This window comes from Pan paniscus, chromosome 16 (genome assembly GCF_029289425.2).
Source record: "Pan paniscus chromosome 16, NHGRI_mPanPan1-v2.0_pri, whole genome shotgun sequence".
Taxonomy (NCBI): Eukaryota; Metazoa; Chordata; class Mammalia; order Primates; family Hominidae; genus Pan; species Pan paniscus.
Window position 1 is genome coordinate 72,316,640 of NC_073265.2, and position 22,545 is coordinate 72,339,184.

General features: G+C 40.6%; 1 protein-coding gene across 5 annotated transcripts in view; it reads right to left on the reverse strand.

Annotated features, from left to right (window-relative positions):
* SH3GL3 (SH3 domain containing GRB2 like 3, endophilin A3) overlaps positions 1 to 22,545 on the reverse strand; it is a 164,879-nt gene that overhangs the window by 40,820 nt on the left and 101,514 nt on the right. For 4 of the 5 annotated variants that reach the window (XM_003815288.6, XM_008968225.5, XM_063597135.1 and 1 more), the window contains 5 exons: positions 18,582 to 18,650; positions 12,707 to 12,779; positions 9,250 to 9,393; positions 5,216 to 5,349; positions 1,165 to 1,323 (listed from right to left, as the gene is read on the reverse strand). In XM_003815288.6, the coding sequence (XP_003815336.3) occupies positions 1,165 to 1,323; positions 5,216 to 5,349; positions 9,250 to 9,393; positions 12,707 to 12,779; positions 18,582 to 18,650 (579 nt within the window). Of the gene's footprint in view, positions 1 to 1,164; positions 1,324 to 5,215; positions 5,350 to 9,249; positions 9,394 to 12,706; positions 12,780 to 18,581; positions 18,651 to 22,545 lie in introns of those variants that run through there. The other variant, XM_008968226.4, reaches the window with a different exon arrangement.

Sequence of the window (22,545 nt, forward strand, 5' to 3'; positions counted from 1 at the left end):
AGAGCTGCTCTCCCTTAACCATCTGCCTTGCCAAGTACTTTTCAGTCTCAGCAAAATGGCAAATTACTACATGACCTCGACTTTTCATTCTCCTGTGAAACCATAAATCCTATGGCCTCACATACAAAAGCCAGTCCACTTAGCAATCTTCAGAGACAACCTCTGAAGCAATCCTGGGATAAACAGGACTCCTCAAGATTTAAGATATTGAGTCAGGGGCTGGCGTGGTGGCTCACACCTGTAATTCCAGCACTTTGGGAGGCTGAGTCGGGTAGGTGGCTTGAGCCCAAGAGTTCATGATCAGCCTGGGCAACATGGCGAAACTCCCATCTTGACAAAAAATTATCCGGGTTTGGTGGCATGCCTGTGATCCCAGCTATCCAGGAGGCTGAGGTGGGAAGATCACTTGAGCCTGGGAGGTCGAGGCTGCAGTGAGTCACAATCGTGCCACTGCACTCCAGCCTGGGCAACAGAGTGAGACCCTGTCTCCAAAAAAAGATGTGAGTCAGGGCTTGCTGGATGTCTGAAGCAATCAATCTCTCAGGCAGGAGATAGGAGAAAATTCTAGAAACTTGCATAACAACTAAGGCTTTAGAGCAAGTTTGTCCAACCTGTGGCCCACAAGCCACATGTGGCCCAGGATGGCTTTGAATGTGGCCCAACACAAACTCATAAACTTTCTTAAAACATTATGAGATTGGACGGGGGTGGTGGCTCACACCTTTAATCCCAGCACTTTGAGAGGCCCAGGCGGGCAGATCACGAGGTCAGGAGATCGAGACCCTCCTGGCCAACATGGTGAAACCCTATCTCTACTAAAAATACAAAAATTAGCCGAGTGTGGTGGTGCGTGGCTGTAATCCTAGCTACTCAGAAGGCTGAGGCATGAGAATCACTTGAACCAAGGAGACGGAGGTTGTAGTGAGCCGAGATGGCACCACTGCACTCCAGCCTGGTGACAGAGCGAGACTCCGTCTCAAAAAAAAAAGATTTTTTTTTTAAGCTCATCAGCTATTGTTAGTATTAGTGTATTTTATGTGTGGTCCAGGGAAGCCAAAAGATTGGACACTCCTGCTTTAGAGTTTTTCAACATGCCGATCATAGTCATACATTCAATGTTTCGTTCATTTACATTAAAATCTCCTATTTGGTTTAAATACTTACATCATTTTCTAAAAAGTTAAACATGCTTCTTTCAGCCAGCTCCTTTGACTCTTCAAACTTTTCTACCGCTTGTCTGACTTCTTCGTCTGGTATCTTACCTACTCGTTTCTTTTTATAATCGTAATCCAGGCGGCGGCCTTCCAGCTTTTTCAGGTGATGCTGAAAAAAGAGAATGGAGTCCCTCAGAGAGGTGCTACATTCAAAACCTGGCACAAAAAATTATTTCTATTAAAATGGTCATTGCTTTTTCTCGGCCTAGATTCCAGAGGGCAGGAACCCACCTTACACTGCTGTTGGGAGCACCTCAGCTCCTGATGGAGGCTCCCCTCACTTCAGGTGCTCCAGGAATATTTGTGGAATGAATGAATGAATGGACAGATCGGTGATAGAATGAATGAGTGTCTTTATGGAATGTAATGATGCAGTAGCCATGCTCAGATGTTATTTTCCAACGTTCTTTATACGATCCCTCACTTCAGCCTTCTTAATGTCCAGATAATTTCTAACCAGGTTAACCAAACAAAACACAGTAGGAACATTTCTTTTGGCACTATTGTCAACTCCTGACTAAGTAGTAGACTATAAAATCACAAACTTCTACAATCCCTTAGAATATTAACGGATCTCCGTAAAGTTCCCAAACAATCAAGAAATAAGTTGCGTAAAACGCTGTTAATGAATGCAAAGGAGAGAGATTCACAGACAACCTCTGAAACAGTAAAATTTCTAAACAATATTATAACCGCTTTAACAAAATATAACAGTTAGAACTGTCCACTCATGGAACAGGCTGCCTTGCGTAGCAGTAGGTTTCCCATCACAGTTTGTGTCCAAGCAGAGAGACCCCGTGTCAGAAACAGTGTCGAGTGGGATAGCTATACAGGACAAGGGAGGGGTCCCTGGAGAGTTTATGGCTGTAATCCTCGGAAATCAGATACCGGGCATCGAAAGTGTATGTAGAAACTGATCATCCCACTGAAGCATGGGGATAGCTTGCACTATTCATTTTAGCAGGAAGCACTGCTTCTAACTTCCATGACTCGGTGAAAAGAGCACACAAGACCCAGAGAGTCAGAAACATCTCTCTCCTTGCTCTGTGACTTTGGGCTGGTCCCTAATCCCTCTGTACCTCTACATGAACACCTGAAAGTCAGCCGTATGTCAAATGAACAGGCCCCTAACCCCCGATTTCTGAGCGACACAGAGCATAGCTGAGACTATGAAAGGCTTCCTAAACCTTGGACTCTTAACTTTCCATCATCCACATAATTTAAGTTTAGATTTACAGTTCTGTATCAAACAGCAGCTGAGTAACAAGATGGCATTTAGAAAACTATTTTGTTGCATAGAGAACTGCAACATTTCAGAATAAGTGTGTTTTACACATTTCACCCACTTACTACTCAGGACCACATATGTGTCTGTGGTTGGCCAGGTGGAGGAGCAATGCTGACTTTTCATATGACCTTCCTCCATGATGACAGCACAAGAAGAAATAAAACTTGCTATATGTCAGCAAAGGAGGCATTTGGTTTTACAACTGTGCATTTGGGGGAGATGTTTTGGCATCCCCAGAACCCAGACTGTCACTTCTCTAGAATCAACCATTCAAAAATAATTTGTAAAAACATCTCCTGTACCCCACCAACATATACACCTACTACGTACCCACAAAAATTAAAATTAAAAAAATAAAATAATGTGTGAGCACAAACCACGTGGCAGGCTTGTGACTACAAGGAACAAACCACGATCACTCACCCCGAGGAATGGACTGCCCAACATGAGCAAAAGGTAAGCAACAGTGCTCATGACACAGGGGCACAGAAGGGATACCCCACGAAGTCTAGCGAAAGAACAAACAGCTTCCCAAAGGAAAGCACATCCGAGCTGAGGGGTGAGGTGACAGCCAGGAGAAGGGGTGAAAGGACAAAGACAGCAAATAGCGAGAAAGCACAAAGCAAAATGTCACCAGGGAGCTGGAAATAATTCAGTGAGGCTGGGCAGAGTTCATGTGGGGAAGGGGTGGCAATAAGGCCACAGAGGAAAGGAGGGGCCAGGCTGTGAAGGGCTGAGGGTCTGTATCTTCACCCCACTGTCAGTGGGCAGCCAGGAAGGTTTGCAGCTCAGAAAGGGTGCCCTGGCTGTGGGCTGGAGAATGGACAGGCGGGAGTGAGATGTGACACCAGGGGTCAAGGGCAGCTGTGCTGATGTGTGTAAATGTTAACAGGAAGAAGCCAACAGACAGAAAGGGAAAGAATGAAGATACAGCAGAGAGGACGATGGATGTCACAACGGCCCTGAGGAGGTGAGAGGTGACAGACCCTGCGGACCAGAGGAGGACTGGCTTGAGAGCAACAGGGACATGTTTCCCCTGAGATGGAAGAAGAGGATGGTATGAGTGTCGGGGCCAAGGGGTGTGCAGGTGGGGAGTGGGATGTTTAGGGAGCTCCTGAATGGATGCTTTCATTTCTCACTCAAACTTCCTGAATTCTCCCTCATACCCTTTGCTTTCAGCAGAAATTCTAAATACATTGCCTGGACAGGCACCCAGGGCTTTCCGTGACTCTCAGCCTTTCCTCCCTCCATTGCACCCCCACCCCTACACACCCTATCCCCTGGCCATATCACACAACCGAGGTCCCCGAGCCTGCCTGCTCTCACAGCCCTGGCCCTCTGGTCAGCTTGTGCTGGATATTTTGCCCACCCCAGTCTCCCAGTCTGCATTAGCCAGCTTCTCCTCTTCTGAGAAGCCTTCCCTGACCCATCCAGGCTGAAGGAGGTGCTTCTCCTTCATGTCCCTGGGCTCATCTCTCCAACAACTGTCAAAGTGCATGGTATCTGTTTACTTGTCTCTCTACCCTACACCTGTGAGCTTCACAAGGGCATGCACCAGGTCTTGTTTAGCCACATATGGCCAGTGCCCACCACTGTAGCAGGGCAGAGCAGGCTATACACAGTTGATGGATGAATAAATAAATCAATGAATGAACAAAGGAAAAACCAATAATCTGACATCCATCAGTTCCTTCTCTGGCCCCTGGAATATGGAGCCACCTCAAGGCCCACGGTCCAAGCAGGGAAGGCCACCCAAGCTCACACATCCCACCAGCCTCATCTCTGTCACATAGGCTAGACCAGTGGGGGTTCACACTTCCCCCTCGAGTTCTGGAAAGGATGGGCTGAAACAGTGGTTTCTGAACATTAGCGTGCATCAGAATCACCTGGAGGACTTTATAAAACACAGACTTGCTGGGCTTCACCCATAAGATATCTGATTCAGGAGATAAGGGATGGGGCCCAATAATTTGCATTTCTCACAAGTGATGCTGATGTTGCTGGTCCAGGGACCACACTTTGAGAATCAATAGGTCTGAAGAAGGGAAAACAGGATATGCCCAAGGCTCAAATGACCTCCAAGTTGAGATCATGCTGAAGGCACCTGGAGAAATATCTTCTGTACATATCCATAAGACGGTGCTTGTACCTCCAGAGTGGAAGTCACTGGTGGGGTAGAAGTCTCGGGGCTGTTTTTGCACATCTACAAAAATGCCACCATGCAAGTGGCATGCAATTATCTCCAGGTACCTGAAAATTCCCATGCACGCCATTTTTAACAGTTTTCCAAATGAAAAATTCAATTTCTAGGTATTGATCTTCTTGAGAAGTAATGGAAAATAATGACCACCAGGGCAACGCATCAAAACATGCAACTATGGTACGATTTTGATAATAAGAAATCCACTATAAAGTTATGTAATTACTTTGTTTAGCCTGGCTTAGAGCTGGCTTCAACTAAATACAGAATTTCCAGCTGAAAGAACATGGCTTACATTCCCTCCCATTATCCTGCTTCATCTCCAGGGCAGATAGGACTAATGGATCCTGGCACTCTTTCCCAGTGAGCCCAGGAAAATAGAACTGAGTTATTTTTACCCTACCCACAAGCATCATAAGATGATGCTTTCAGTCTGCTGAAACGTTCTAGTGATTTTAAATATAAACATCATCTTATGTAGCAACAGGTATATTTATACCCTGGAACACTTACCCCAATCTCTTTTAAATCTTTATCTTGTAGTAACTGAAGTGGATCAATAAAAGTTTGCTTTACATTAATATCAAGAGAGTCTTTCACCTCAGCCATTAGCTTCATGGATTCACCAACTTCTATCAATGCATTGCCTTGAATAGAAAACATAAATACAAAAGGTTCTTTGGGAACACTACTCCAGGTTAACAGTGCTATTTATTTCATTCTTTACCAAAAATGTGTGGATGATGGCATAGCAAGGTCCTTGCTCCGGGACCTCTGAATCCTAGATCAGAATGAAAAAGAAAAAGCAAGCCTTCCTATTTTCTGTATTTTCCTCTCTATGGTCTGCACTTTCACCACCACAGAAAATACAACTGAGGCTAGCAGACCGAAGTACTTACCATTTGGACCACTAGATGGGGATAAAGATCCTTTCTAAAAAACTGGTAATTTGGGAAACTGGCACGGAGGGTTCCTTAGAAGCTTGAGAATAAAATCTCTTTGTAAACAATGAAAGGATTCACTCATGGGGCTAAGTGTTAACCAGTAAAAATTACAATAGAAATAAACCAACAAAACATCTCAGCTTCTAGCCGTGGGATCTTCTCAAGACTACTCCCTGTATCCTTCTAGAAGGTTCTAAGCCTCCCTGACCTCTCTGATGTCAAAAAAAGCCTGCCGGTGTCACATGGGACATCCTGTCAGCAGGGTGGGGTGGGGGTCTGCTGGTGCATTGGAGCCCAGGCCAGCCTTCCTGGCTCTGGTAGTGGCAGGTAGTTTTTCCTGGATTACAGTGTGGTATCTCAGTCCGGTTAATCGGCAGTAATTTGCCAGATTATTGCAAACCAGGTGCCCTCTAGTTCTCTACAATGAGGGTTGCAGGGTCTCTAGAAAACATCCCTGGGAAATGCTGCACTAGAATGAACTATTTTTCCTATATTTGGGTTTTTCCAAATTGATCTTGTAAAAAGATGGAGATTGGGTTGCTCGATTCCTAGGCTTGAAGAAGACCGTAAAGCCCAGCCTAAGTCTGACCTTTGAGTTGTTTCACCCACCAGGTGAGGGCATGGACAACTTACTTACCTGTAAAATAGAGATGGCAACATGTGCCTCACCTCCCTTAAAAAAAAAAAAAACAGAAAGATACTAAAGAGGACCTTGCAAAACAGAAGTAGGAACCATTACTCTAAACTAAGGCTTCCCAGGACTCCATACGGACCCAGTGGTAGCTTCATTCCTCCTTGGAAGCTAAATTTCCTTAGCTCAACTCTCCCAAGTGTGTCTAAATAATTCCTAAATGAAGATGAAATGTCCCTTCCTAGCCTGTAGACTCTTTCCTGCCCAAATGGTGAGAAATGGTATTGCCTGACCCCCCACACAGCCCCTCTGCCACCAGTGCCAGTGCCTCACAATGTCAGCTCATTTCGCCTTGACAGAAACATTTTCAAATACATTGTAGACTCCAAAGATGATGCTCTGAACATGGGCCGCCACCTCCCTGGAATCAACATTCCCTCTCCTTGCCTGAGACTGGCGCTGTCGAATTCCACGGGTGTGGGGCTCAGCCTCCACCTACTGAGGTTTCTGTACTGTAGGAGGTCCCAGCATGTGGCCCCCCAAAAGAAAACATCCAACGGCACAGCCTCTTCCTTGGAACAGCAGAAATCCATCTGTTCCTGATGCCCTGCTGACATCAGCTCTCTTCCTCATCCCAAGTTTCTTTCGGTTGCTGAGCACCTGGGAAGCTACCAAATTGTCTGGCTGTCGCCAAGGCCAGATGCACGGCAGGAATGTCCTTGGATTTCAAGGCCTGCCTGGCAGTTTCACCTGCTCCCTTCACTGATGTGCCTTCAGAGTAAGAAATAGGCCATCTTGTCCCCATTGGCCCTTAGAATAAAATAAAATTCACATTATACTGCTCGGAGGGATAATATTACCCTTTGTCACTAATTAATTCATGTTTTAATGCTTGAGTTTTAACATTTTTTTCAAAAGATATTTCCTCCAATTTCCTAGAATGATTACTGTGGCCAAATATTTGATTTCTCAACTTCCATCTCTTCCATCTCCTGCCTTGTTACCACTACATGAATAGCAAATATACCAAATTCTTTGGGAACACTTAATATATTAAATCCAATTCATCCTCAATTTAATGTATTAATTTAAATGAATCTCAATCAAAATTTAATGACTTTTTTAAATAAAAGGGACTTAAGTTTCACCTGCAAAAATAAAACCAGTAAGTGTGTCCGTGAACTTTTTGCAATACAATACGTAAATTTTTAGTAAAATATATTAAAGTATGTTTTAAAACTTCAATACTTAAAACAATATGACACTGAATCAAACAGGATATAGATCAAGAAATGGAAGAGAAAGACCATAAACAACTTTAATGTATAATAATTTAGCCTATAATAAAAGAATCATTTCAAATCATCAGGAGAAAGTTGGACTTTTCAAAAGTACTGAAACAAGCTATTTATTTGTTAGAAAACAAAATTAGAACCCTATTGCACTGTAGCTCCAATAAATGCAGAAGCTTGGAAATTTAAAGGCAATAAAAGAAAATACAGGATTCAAAAACAAGTATAAATAAATGTTTATATCATTTGCCAGGGAGTGGGATGAAAAAGATTTTCTAAACATGATTCCAAAAAGCTAGAAACCATATAGGAAGACTAAAGAGCTTCAGTAAATAAAAAATAAAAATCTCTCTCCATTGAAATGACCTTCATATACAAGGTCTGAAGGCAAATGCTTACCTGGGACAAAGCTTCATCAACATACAAGACAGACAATGAGCAAATATCCTGACCATTTAAAGAGCTCATGAGACAGGAGGGGAAAAAATGGACCTCCTGATGCAATAGCAGGCTAAGGACACAAACACACAATTCACAAAAACAATGACAAACACAAATAAAAATTCCACCTCACACGTGATCCAAAAGATGGAGTTAAAACAGCAATGAGATATCATTTTTGTATACTACATATCAAATGATCAGTTATTTAAAAGTAAACTAAAAAGATAATCTCTAGGGTTAGGAACTGTGTAGAGAAATATACCCTCACTCACTCCTGGCAACAGTGTCAAATGAGTGTAACCCTTCTGAAGGGTAGGTTGGGAATATGCTTTCAAAACCTGAAAAATAAGCATACTCTTGACTCAGCAATTTTGTACTAGACATGTTATCTAAATTATGTCAAAGAATATAATTTTGGATATCCCCAAAGATTTACCTATGAAAATGGTTATTGTAAATGCTATGTAAAATGTTTTTACATAAAGAAACATTTATTTAGTAAATGGAATTGACTGAACAAACTATGATACATGGAATGTTATGTAGCCATTAAAAACAATATCATGGAAGATTAATTATTTTACTATATGGATCATTATATAGTCAGTGTTACCAAAGAGTATATGTACTATAGCCTTACTGTAGTTTTTAAAAGTACATATGAATACATATAAGAATAAACAAGGCATAAAAGATACACAACAAGCCAAGTGCAGTGGCTCACTCCTGTAATCCCAGCAGTTTGGGAGGCTGAGGCAGGCGGATCGCTTGAGGTCAGGAGTTCAAAACCAGCCTGGCCAACATGGCGAACCCTGTCTCTATTAAAAATACAAAACATTAGTCAGGCGTGGTGGCTTGAGCCTGTAATCCCAGCTACTCGGGAGGCTAAGGCATGAGAATTGTTTGAACCTGGGAGGTGGAGGCTGCAGTGAGCCAAGATAGCACCACTGCACTCCAGCCTGGGCATAGACTTTGTCTCAAAAAAAAAAAAAAAAAAAAAAAAAAAGATACACAACAGAGTTTAATTGGGCCTATCAGTGGATATGGGATTATGGGTGATGTTAGCATTTTTCTTTATTTTACTTACCTATGTTTTCTAAACCTCCTGCAATTAACATGTATTACTTTGGTAATATGGAAAAATAACAAAGGTTGTTAGACTGAAGGGTTTGTGTATAACCTAAAACCATACTGGAGGAGTTCTCAGCTCCCCCAGGTGATCTCTGAATAACTCACCAAAGGTGGAGTCTTCCCCGAGCTCCTTCCCATATTTCAGCATACAGTCCCCCAGCAAGCCTTCCGTCTGCGGGTATCCTGTGGTCTTCACCTGCCCTCGGATCTTCGACACAGTGTTCAGCATTCCTAGCTTAGCTCTGTATGCTTAAAAACATTGTCATTTGTAATTCTTTAAAGTTACAAGGTGGAGTGACAGGTACATAGCATTTAATAAATGCAGCTGCCAAAACTGAGGTCACCTTAAACAAAATGCCAGAGACCTGAGGCCTGAAACAATTGTGTGTGTGAACTATTTAATTTTCTCAGGTAATTTTCTAGGTTCTTTACCAAGGTGGGTGCTAAGTGCACTGTTCCGCAGCCACGATGAACCACAGAAATGATGGCGCACATCGGCTGGGCGCAGTGGCTCACACCTGTAATCCCAACACTTTGGGAGGCCAAGGCCGGCAGATCACCTGAGGCCAGGAGTTCAAGACCAGCCTGACCAACATGGAGAAACCCTGTCTCTACTAAAAATACAAAAAATTAGCTGGGCGTGGTGGCACATGCCTGTAATCCTAGCTACTTGGGAGGCTGAGGCAGGAGAATTGCTTGAACCCGGGAGGCAGAGGTTGCAGTGAGCCAAGATCGCGCCATTGCACTCTAGCCTGGGGGACAAGAGCGAGACTTTGTCTCAAAAAATAAAAAAAAGAAAGAAAGAAAAAAAGAAATGATGGCGCACATTGCTGACTTGAAATAATAGTGACCAGGCTTTCCTGAGCACCACCCCTCGAGTGAGACCCTTTGGAAAGCTTGCAGCTGCTGACACGTGAAGTCAGACACTGACACCTGTGTGACACTGACATGCTTTTTGTTTGTTTGTTTAAATGTAAACAAAAATAGAATTGCCAAGGAGGATGTTTCAAACAACCAACTGGTCATTAACACACACCACATGCGCGCGCACGCACACGCGCACACACTCTGCTCCCAAGGACTGATTGAGCCTAATGATTTTCAGTATTATGGCAGGCAGGTGCTGCTGTTTAGGAGGCAGAATCATAGGAGGGGACAGACCACCCCACCCCTAGTGAACACTAGCCTTGTGTGGCTGGTCCCAAGGTGCAGCTCAGCCTCTGCTCCCTAGGGAGGTGATGCGGATCACTGTGTCTTACCTTCCTTTCCTTCCTCTGACTCAGGCAATGAGTATTTACTCATTGTTGCACTGGGCCCTGTGCAACAACACACTGTGCTCATTACTGGGACTCCAGAGACAGGCTTTGCCCTCAAGGAGCTCAAAGTCTAGTTACTGGGAGGCAGAATATACAGGACATAATTATGAAAATAAAGTCCATTGTGGTGCAGGGCAAGGGAAAGGCGGCAATATGCTGAAGAAAGATGGAAAGATGCCCTAAAAAGTACAGAGAATAGTGTCAGTAACGTGTAGAAGAGGGAATACTGTGGCATAATCAGTGGACAAGGAGTAGGCTGGTTTGACGTAAAATGATATTAATACAGGACAAAGTGGGAGATAGCTATGGGAAAATGTGACTATGAATTGAACACCAAGCTAAGGATTTGAGATTTCATCCTGTAGGTGAGAGAGTGAATCACATACTAGTTTGTGGTATTTGAGATACTTTTAGATAGTCAAGAGATACACTTTTTTTCCTACTTTAATAATTTTGTACTATTTTTAATGTATTTTAAATCAGTGCCTCCCAAACTTTAATGTGTATGTAAATAACCCAAGGATCTTGTTAAAATGTAGAGTGATTCCATCGGTCTGGGTTGAGCCTAAGATTCTGCATCTCCAGCAGTAGAATGCACTGTGAGTAGTGACATTCCCGTGCCAGCTGTGAGAGCCACTCACATTCACCTGACATTCACAGTGCCAGCCTTTTTTGTTGTTGTTTTGAAACAACAACTGTTGCCCAGGCTGTAGTGCAGTGGTATGATCATGGCTCACTGTGGCCACAAACTCATGGGTTCAAGCGATCCTCCCACCTCAGCCTCCTGAGTAAAAATAGGACTACAGACGTGTTACCACACCTGGCTAATTTTGAAAATGTTTTGTAGACATAGAGTCTTGCTACATTGCCCAGGCTGGTCTCGAACTCTTGGCTTCAAGCAATCATCATGCCTTGGCCTCCCAAAGTGCTGGGATTACAGGCATAAGCCATTGTGCCTGGCCAGTGCCGGACTTTTGAACCTCACATTTATCCTCAAAGCATTTATCCTCCAGGTCCCCAAGCCCAAAGGCTTCACTCTCACACACTACACACACACACACACACACACACACACACACTCTCTCTCTCTCTCTCTCTCTCTGCCCAACTTTCCCACTGTTGGAGGGGGATGTGGGACGCAGCAGGTATGTGGGTGAGAGCCATTAAACTGGATAAGAGGTTGCTAGGGCTGCCTCTTCTCTAGGAATAACCAGAGACCTCTAGCCAGTGGTGACACTTTTATTGTTGGCCAGCACTTCCTTATCCCATTCAAGAGTCAGCTGGTTGAGGGTGAAGTATCTGTCTGATTTCATAGTGTACTCCAGCACCCCGAAATCCTCTAGTGCAGAGAAAGCACATATTAAATATTTGTTGACTGATATATCGGGAAAAGAAATTTGTGTGGCTGATTTCAATCACTGATGTGGCCAGGGAGGAGAAGATATATTTTTATGGTTTTCAAAGCTATTATCATCAATACAATTGTAAAGAACTTTAGACCTGCCTGGATACATCGGATAAAATTTATATTCTTAAATTTTTACTTTCTCAATTTTCAAATGGTTAGGTTTGTGCTGATTCCTACAGTCAAGGGAATCACAGGAACTCTACGCAGATAATAAATTCCTAAAAAGGAAAGGTGGCTTCAGAAATCCACAGAACTCAAGGCTTGGGCGCCCTCTATTGGTTTCTATAATTTACAACCTGGGAAAATCTCGTCAATAGATGCTGCTTGGGGACCTAGAAATCCAGACCTTCAGTGGCGAAGCTGATGTGACACTGGATTTAAGCAGTCTTTCGTATTCACCACACCTTGTTTCTCCAGCATTTAAGCCATGAAGAGAAAGCTTTTTCAAATTAACATATACCTTTATGTATATAGTACACAAGGGCAGAATTTTTTAAAAAATTATAAAGAGGAAATAACGAAGTAAGAAAATATTTGCCAAATGTTTAGTGGCTTTCTGAAGCAACTCATAAAACCTTTGCTCAGTGCTCTCTTGTTGCTATGACCAGCACTCCATTCGGATGATGTCAACTGAAATTCACAAAAATAGCTGTTCTCTTTCTCATCAGTAGGACCGAATGCAACTACCTTTGGTCACTGGAGACTCAGCTTTAAAAACTGAATTTCATTATTGGGACACAGACGACATTGTTTCTACATTATGTCAACTAAACACCAAGTAAACATGGGTTATTAGAGTCTGTGACAGCAAATGAACAAGAGAATATTTCAACTTTACCTGGATTTGGCTGAAGATATTCAGTGGTTTTTGAAAGAATTTCTGCAACAACTTTATTGGTAACATCTATTTTCTTAAAAGCAAAATTTAAAAAAAGTTAGTAAATGACAAACTCAATAAAATCACAAAAGAGCAAATAGAGGAGGAATTTTCATTAATTTAATTCTTCTAACACGATTATGATGATTTTAATCCAAATGAACATTTTCAACATTTTTGGGAGAGGCGATATTTTCTCACTTTCTGATTTTTGGAACATCACTTCCTTCAACTGATGTTGGAGAACTTTACTTTCCCTTTTAACATTAAAATGAATATTAAGGTAATATTTAGAAAATCTGGAAAAGTTATTATGCTCCACTAGATTATTAGATATACTTGGAAGTCTCTCAAAACTAACACTAGATATGAACCAAACTCTCCTTATCTGCTAGGTGAACTTGAATTTCTATACTTATATAAGGATGCCACAGTAATGATTCATATTAGCAACTGCCTCCGTAATCAACACTAAAAGAATCATAATCATTAGTATTATATTATAATACAATAAACACATTCATTTGTGCTATGGTCAGAAGATGTTAACATCAAAGTTTTCCCCAAACGTTCCCTGAAAGTTAACCCTTTCTGGTTAAGACTGAATCTTTCCTTCTGCAAAACCATTCCTGGACTTTCTGGTTGTTAGTTAACCAGAGAGTTAATATGGGAATAAACAATAAAGTTAAAATGCAAGTTGCAATAGCTTTATTTATACCATCAGTAGCCCAAAAGAAAAAGATCTCATTCATAAAAGCAATAAAAATGCAATAATGAAGAATAACTATTATGAGAAATTCACAACACCTATTTGAAAAACCACATTCTTAGATGGGAAAACTCAATTTTGTAAAGATATACATTCTTCCCAAATTAACATGCAAAATTCATTCAAATCCCATCATAATTTCAATTTTTTCTTTTTTTTTGTTAAAATTTGGCAAGCTGATAGTAAAGTGAGTCTTCATACTATATACATGATTAAAAATATCAACCTAAAAAAATCAGACTATAAAACGACTAACATACAGACAACAGTATTTTGAAATACTGGAGTGGGAAGAAACTTCTAACCAGGACCTGAAGTTCAAATGTCATAAATAAAAAGACCAAAATTCTGACTCCGTAAAAACTTAAAAACTGAACACGAAAAGACATAGAGTATGTGAAGTTTGACAAAAGTGGCATAATATTCTAAACTCCCATTTAAACAAACAAGAAAGAAGGAAAAGGCTGGGCACGGTGGGACACACCTGTAATCCCAGCACTCTGGGAGGCTGAGGCAGGTGGATCACCTGAGGTCAGCAGTTCAAGACCAGGCTGGCCAATATGGTGAAATCCTATCTCTACAAAAATGCAAAAATTAGCCGGGCATGATGACGGGTGCCTATAATCCCAGCTATTTGGGAGGCTGAGGTGGGAGAATCGCTTGAACCTGGAAGGTGGAGGTTGCAGTGAGCCGAGATCACGCCACTACACTCCAGCCTGGGCAACAGAGCGAGACTCCATGTCTTAAAAAGAAAGAAGGAAAAGAGGAAAAACACAAGCTGCCTACAAAGATTTGAAAAAAATATTCAGAACTGTAAATAAAAAGGAGATGCTTTACATTCTCCAGATTGATAAAAACATTTTTAAAATCAGTTATACTCAATATCAGGTATTATATGGGTGTGGAGTAACACACAACAGGAATGCAAAATGATACGTTTTTGGAGATCAAGGGAGAAGTGCTTATTAATGGGCATATTAATAAACCAGCTATTATACTTCTAAGGATTTGTCCTTTTAGAAACACACAAGCAAATTGCAGTGAAGGAAAAACATGTTTGTTAGGCCATTTTATGTAATATTGAAAATGGAAATCAATAGGAGACTGATGGATAAATTATGAAACATCCAAGTAAAGGAATACTCTTTAATCATAAGGAAAAAAAATAAGGAAGATCGACATTCAAAGTACATACATAGAAAGCAAGCAAGCTGCAGAATGATTTCTAATAGAAGACAAATCATTTTTGTAATTTAGAAAACTATGATCCTGCCAGGGTCACAAGTTTGCAACCAAGCAATCTTATCCAGCCTGAAATCGTATTTGTTCCCCTTAGCTAAATACATTAATTTGGGCTAAATAAATTAATCTGGAGCCCCAGGAAAGTTTTAAAAGACAGTACAGAAATGATAAAAAAGAAGTCAAACCTATATTACTGATACTTGTGTGCCGTGTGTGCAAGTGGGCATGTGAGTGTGCGTTTGGCCTAGTAACAAGTTTTGTGACTTTGAGCTCTCTTTGGTATGTTCAGCTATTTGCCAAGATCGTTGAAATGTTTAAGAGAATCTGATTAACTCAATATTTATGTCTTATTAGTCACAAGAAATGTAAGGGCTTAGGAAAATGCTGTTAATAGATTTTATGTAAAGTTTGAGAGAGTCCTGTACCTTGCCTTTGTGATTATAGCTTGAAATGTCTAAGGGAATTTGCTTAATTATATAACTGGTGGTAAATATTTAAGGATTGAATCTGTTAAGCATATGTGTTAATTAATGCAACCTCAAATGAAAATTAACTATAATGATTTTCATCGTATAGCAAAATTACTAAATTTGGAAACAAGATTCATAAGTTCAGTTTAAAGCTTAAGAAAAATGAGGATTTTAGATTTATAATGTAACAAATTAGATATTAATTAAAATATAACTTAGAGTGCTCCCTTTGCTATATACAACCCTTTTTGGACATGAAAAGCCACCACAAAGCTAAGAGTCACCTCTGAAAGATGATGATGAGAGGAATTAGAATGGGGATATTTTCTACTTCAGATCTTTTTTATATCTTTTGAAACAAAAAAGCCCAAGAAACAAATGACCAAAAACTTGCAAGTACCTCGTAGGCCCTGACATGCACATACTGGAGCTGCCTCCACACCAGCCCAAGCATCAAAACTAGAAATAAACCCTGTACAAATTGAAGAGTAAACATATTGGCTAATGTGGAGTCAAGATGAGCATTCAAAACAAAACAAAAAAAAACAACAAAAACTCATGTAGCTTAAAAACAAAATCTCCCTCCTAGAATAACTAGGGACACTATTGTGTGTTTGTGTGTGTGTGTGTGTGTGTGTGTGTGTGTTGTGTGTGTGTGTCTGTTCAAGTCAACCAAATGCTATGCAAATATCTTGCCAAACCATCAAGAAAAATAGAGGGAAGCAGAATGGTAAAAATTATTTTTTGTGAAGTCAACCTGGTATGACAGCATCTTGGTTAGTTAAGTCTGGAATTTCTGTTTAATGCTGGCACCCTGCCCATGAGGTGTCCCAAGACCTGTGCCACTGACTCCCTTAGGCCCAGTCCCTGAGTGAGAGAGCTGCTAGCAGCTCTCATTTCTGACACTTATTTTCGGTATTCTCTTTAAAAAATGCTATCAGTGGGCATATCCTCTTTCTTCTTCTTTATGTAATTTGTTTGTGTTTTTCCTTTTTCTCCCTCTTGGCCTCACTTGGTAGAGGTTTGTTGTCTTACAGCTTTTCTAAAGCTCTTGGCTTCATTGTTTCGATCTTTTGTGGTTATTGTTTTCTATTTTATTAATCTCTTTTTTTATCCATATTGATTTCTACCTTCTACCTAGAGTGATTTAATTTGCTGTTATTTTTCTAGCTTCTTGGATTGCATGATTTATTCATTTTCTCCCAACATTTATTTTCTTTAAACACATTTACAGTTTAGCCACATATCACAGGTTTTGACATACAGAATTGTCACTCATGCCTAAATAATGTCATTTTACTTTCCATTTCCTCTTTAAACTAAGAATTATTTTTACATATTTTTAAATTTCCAAACATCCAGAATTTAGAAGCTCTACTTTCCCTTATAATTCTTATGTTCTACGGAATCACTTTGGGAAATTTATCGAGTTTTTTTTCTATAACCTAGTACATATTTGATAACCATATTTGTTCCAAGGGAATTTGAAAAATATGCACATTCTCCATTTGGGGAATGCAGATATCTATATTTATTTATAATCAAAGTTATTAATCATATTTTATGCAAATCCTCCATGAGCCTATTGATTATTGTCAGTTTAATCTATTATTTTATGAGAGAGGTATGTGAAGTCTACTTCCATTTTTATCAACTGTCTATGTATTTCTGACAGCTTCTACCTTAAAAATTCAGATGCTATGTTATGTAGTGCAGAATGGTTCATAACTATTATAATTTCCTGATAGACTACATTGACTGTATCTTTTTATAATTAAAAAGCTTTTTTAATTTAGTGCTTCTCTTGCATCAAATTTTATTTTGATTTTACTATTGTTCCTCTATTTTTATATGGTTAGCATTAATCATAGAATATTTTTTCCCATTACTTTCTCATTTCTGTATCATTTATTAGGTGGGTCTAATACCATCTAATGCATCTCTTCTGGAAAGTTTTTAAAACTTCTGGTCATGTATTATATGTTTCCATGCTTTTCACTGCTGTAATAAAACAGATAATAGACTTTATATTTCTTCTGTAACTCACTGGGGTTTTTGGAGGTAAAAGGAGGTAAGCAAGAAGGATCTCAATCCATCAACCAAAACTAAAACTCTGGAAAAATGCTTTTAAAATTTAACATTTCAACTGAATCATTTTGTTAGTAACAAAGCTATACATCACCTATTTGTATATTAGGAGTTTTTTTAAGTAATTTAAGGTATGTCAATGGTGTGAACATGTTTCCATGGTTTTAAGGTTCAGAAATTAAGTTTTCTTTCAAAAGCAAAAACAAAATAAGCTTTTCTCCCTCAAGGCATTAACATTTCTAGACACTTAATAGTTCTCATCCAGAAAACAGAGAACTCCCTGGAAGATGAGCTGGCCAGAGCCAAGGTATCCTGAGGAGATACTCTCCCAGGCAGTGCGCAGCCTGGGGCTGGACTTCCTTCCCCAGCACCTGCTGACATCTCTGCTACCTACTGTATCTGCAGCCTTGATGTTACACCTGAGGGTGGATGCCTTGCTTCATTTCCTCCCTCTCTCCTCTGGGGTGGGGGGTCTAATTATTAAAACAAGGCTATGTTTAAAGGGCCCAGACAATGAGGAAAGAAACAGTATGTTGTTAATACTGGTGGTTCTAGTTCTGCCTCCACCTGAGCAACTCCACACAGCTGACTGGGAAACATGTTAAGGGACAGAGATGATACCATTTTTCTTTGGAGCATGTTACAATCATTTCTGTCTCAAGCCCGTCATATTTTTTGTAAGTTATTTCAAATACGTTAATGTTTGCATAATTCTCACAAAATCCATGTGAGACAAGCAGGGCACACTTGTCATCTCTGTATCAGTTCAAAAAGATGAATTCACTTTTCCAAGTTCACACTCTGGTTCTACAGGCAGAACCAGGATAAAAGTTATTTGCTATGCAGCTCCTGCAACACATGGGAGCATAGCCCAAGTCTTCCACACAGTAAATAAATCATTATGCATTTGAAAAATCTTGTCCCAGAAATACATTTTGATTCTCCAAAACATATACTACCAATTACTTTGGCCTTGCAGTAACTGCCAAGATTGCCCATCTTTTGCACATTCTGACTTCTGGCCACTAGAGGGTGCCAGTTAGCCACATCGATCTCATTACTCGACCTGCCCAAACTGAATGTGGCTACAGGGGGAGGATCTGATTTGGGCTGGGACGTGGGAAAGTACTGCCTTGTAGATTGCATAATCCACACCTATATTTAAACATCCTAGATTTCCACTCGAATATCCTTTACAATAGCAGTATATCTCATATCACATGAAAGTCAGTTTCTAATCAATTTACATATTAAAATGCTCTCTTACCCTTTCCATGTCAAGAAATTCATCGTCTAGTTTAGTTCCTTCAGCACCACTTATTTTTTCACTAAATAGCTGCAGAAATAAACATAAATAATTGCATTGTACAATGATTTCTTGTCACAGTTTTTTACCTAAATTATTAAAAACAGGAACAAAAAAACTTGGATTCAACTTGTTGGATTTTTTGAATTAACTCCTTTAAGAAAATTGTTGGAAGGGGTAACCATATCTAAAGGCACAGGAAGACATACATTTCTCATGCAGTCAACAGATATTTATTATGCACCTACTATGTGTAAAACACATGGTAAGTGCTGTAGGACATAGACAAGAGAGATACTTGTCATCAAGGAACACACAGTTCACCCAAAGAGTCAACACACAAACATTCAATTAAAAAACAGGAAAAGAGCAATAAGAACCATTAAAAAATAATAGTACTAGAGGCAAATTACTGTAAATGCACTAAGTGGTAGTCACTTCAGTGATGCACAGAATGGACTTAGCCCACGGCACTGGGAGTAGGTTCATGCAGGATCTGTTTCCTAGAAGATGTGGCATTTGAGCTGGCATTTTAAGGATAGAGAACATTTCATCGGGCAGCATTGAAGGAAAGGCCTTCTGGGATGAGGCATGGAAAAAAGAGCCAGGGGCAGGAATGGATAGGACAGGTTTTCTCAGCCTCGGCTTTATTGATATTTGTAGCAGATAATTATCTGTTGTGGGGGCTGTCCTGTGCACTGCAAGATGTTTAGCAGCAACCCTGGTCTCTGCTTGCTAAAGGCCAGTACTACAAGCATGGACACACACACAGACACACACACACACACACGGTTGTAACAACCAAAAATGTTGCCCAAGAGCTGAGGACAATTTGTGTATGGCCAATGTGCTAAAAAAACAGCAATAAATTGTGTTTAACTGTGAAAACTAGTGCACAAGGAAGAATGGAGGAAAATAAAATCTGAAAGTTACGCAACGCCCAGAGCACAGGGATTCTCAAATGCCAAGCTAAAGAGTACGAGTGAGAGATCCCTAAAGAGTCTTCATCAAACACAGAGAAACCCTTTAGAAAAGCAAGTCTGGCACCAGTAGGGTTGGATTAAAGAACGAGGAAGACAAATTGGAAGAAGAAAATAAGTTCAATCATTTTCTTTAGCAAAACACATTAACATAATCTACGCCCTTAAAATAGTAATATGAATATGCAAATCCACAGTAAGGGAGGTGCCATCAATTAAAGGTGAAAAGATGGCAGGTTGTTTTAAATACAAGTGTAGTTACTACTACTATTACACATGCGGTATTACTATTTAATAGGAAAAATATAAGTGGAGATAGTATTTTACTTAAATTCGAAGTGTGAGAAGGAATTTCTTGAAGACAACAGATACAGAAGACTACAAAATGGCCAGGATTCTCCATCCTCCCTGTCCTGCGTCTTTACAGTTCCTCCGAGCTAGAGTTGGAGTCTATCTTCCCACCTAGTGAATCTGGGCTGGGCTTGTGACTTGTTTTGACCCCACAGAAACAAGCCTAGCTAGGCAGGAAGAGATCTTGTGTGCTTCTACTCACTCTCTAGAAACACTGTTGCTACCCTGTGAACAAGCAAGCCCAGGCAAATTAACTGAATGGAGAGAAACAAGTGGCCCAGACACCCACCAAGGTACAACCAGTCGATCCCCAGAATCACAGCCACCCAGCTGACCTGCAGGTGACTGCAGTAACGTGAGAGACCCCAGCTGAGATCAGCCCCATCTGCTGAGGCATGGGAACAGGAGTCCAATAAACGGTATTGCTTTAAACCACTGAATTTTGGAGTGGTTTGCCACATAATAGAAGTTATCTGGTACACTGAACAAGAATCCTTACTTTTCAGGCTGAGTACAGAAGTCAGAGAGAATTAACCTAATGTCTTGATACAAGGCATAACTTCCAATAGAAAAAATGAAAAATTTCATTTCCACACACCAAGCAGTGTTTTAACAGATGTGTCCATCAGTTATCTCTCCTAAACATTTTCATTGTTGTTGTTCAGTAGTGAAATCATCCAACATATTGGTTCTCAACTTTGGAGGTAATAGCCTGAGGACCTAAGGAAAGTTACACAATCTCTCCTGGGGTGGGGAGTGGCACCTCCACGTTTTGTTGCCATGGTAGAGTGCAAAAGTGGCCACAGGCTTTGCAACTCCTCTCATTAAGCAGTCTATTTTTCCACGCTTCGACTTGCTTTGGCCAATAGAAGAGTGTAAACCACACTGTATAGCTATAAATTCCAAATCAGTACCCACAAAGAGGCTCTACAGATACTTCTGCTCACTCTGTCAGGTCCGCTGTGACTGCTTCCACCTGACCAAGTCTGGGCTGCCTTGTTGGAGAATGAAAGACCACGTGGATCAGAGATCAGCCATCCCACCTGAGCAACCTCGGGCCATCAAGCCCTCAGCTCACCTGGCGGCTGACCGGCAACAGGTGAGTGAGCCCAGCAGAGATCAACCACACCAGCACATCCACCCACCCAGTGCTCCCAGCCCAAATTGCTGGCCCACAGAATCATAAACTAAATGAACTTTTTTTTTTTTCTTAAGTCGCTGTGTTTTCGGATGGTGTGTTATATAGCAAAAGCTGACTGATACAGTGGCCTGCATTTCCTGTGACTATTGAAACCACAGAAGCCCACATGTAGATCCACGTTTTAAAATAACCATTTGAAAATCCCTTTGGCTTGGAGAGTTGGACCCGAAATCCCTTTAATCCGAACCAGTTCGCACTTGTTCAGGTTTTCCTTGTTCTATTTTCAGAAACTAAAATGTCTAATAGAAGTAGTAGTGTTTCTACTTTCAGGAACAGAAACTAGTGACATGAATATATCTTGTTTGAAAAGACAACATATGGGATCATTTTCAACAGGAGTCACAGGTTAAGAGTCATGATCATTCGTTTCTGCTTTTCCTGAATTTCCCAGTGGTGTTTAGCTGTTTTGATACATTAAGTATAAATACACATATAGCATTAGCTGTTTAGGCCACTTAATTATATTTCAGAGGTCAGTCAATGAACAAATATTGTTTGTTGAGCATCTACTATGTGCAGGGACATGACTGGTACTTGGGATAGAAAGATAAAAAAGACGTGATTCCTACAGGGCACCTGGCCTCCTTCCAAGGTTACAAGGTTATTTCCTCTAGGCGCTGGAAGCTAAATATAAATACTCAAGCTTCTATTTCTGGTGAAGATGACTATTCAAATTCAACTCTGATGCACTCCCTATGCTCTGAATACAAATCAAGGATAGATTAAATATCAAAATATGCACTCTTTATGCCTTGAATACATAGCAAGGATAAATTAAATATCAAAAAAAAGAAAACCAGAAAGATAAGCAATGCTCAAAAACAGAATAAACATTTTTGTGAATCTGAAAATGAACAGAAACACAACATGATGAACAAGGTTGAAGCCTCGGGCCTGCTGGGCTTCTTGCCTGCACACAGGCTATGACAGCCAGCAGTCTGGTTCCTGCTGAGTACAAAAGGATCTAAAAGTGCTCCATGAGACCAGAGTCTGGGTTCAAGTTCTGCTTACAGCTGGGGATGGAAAAGCAAATGAGGCTGGGAAAAAAAATTCAGATGTAAACCCCTGTCTGATGCTACCACATGTGGCAATCTGCAGGCCCAAGGAGACTGAAGAACAAAGAATCAGTCAAGTCACATCCCCACCCCCTCCAGCTCTGTGACTGGATCCAGATAGCCCCAATATCACCACAGAACAGAAACCACGGTTTTGTACTGGGGCCTTGGGAAGCTGGGTGGAAGAAGCCACAATCACTAGAGAGAAGTGAGCACAAGAAGTTGGAATTAAAATTCATCCTAGATCTAAATTCCAAGGCACATGAATAAAATATAACACCAAGAAAGAGAGCCGACAAAATCACATAACATAGCTTGAATTCACTTCTAGAGAAAAC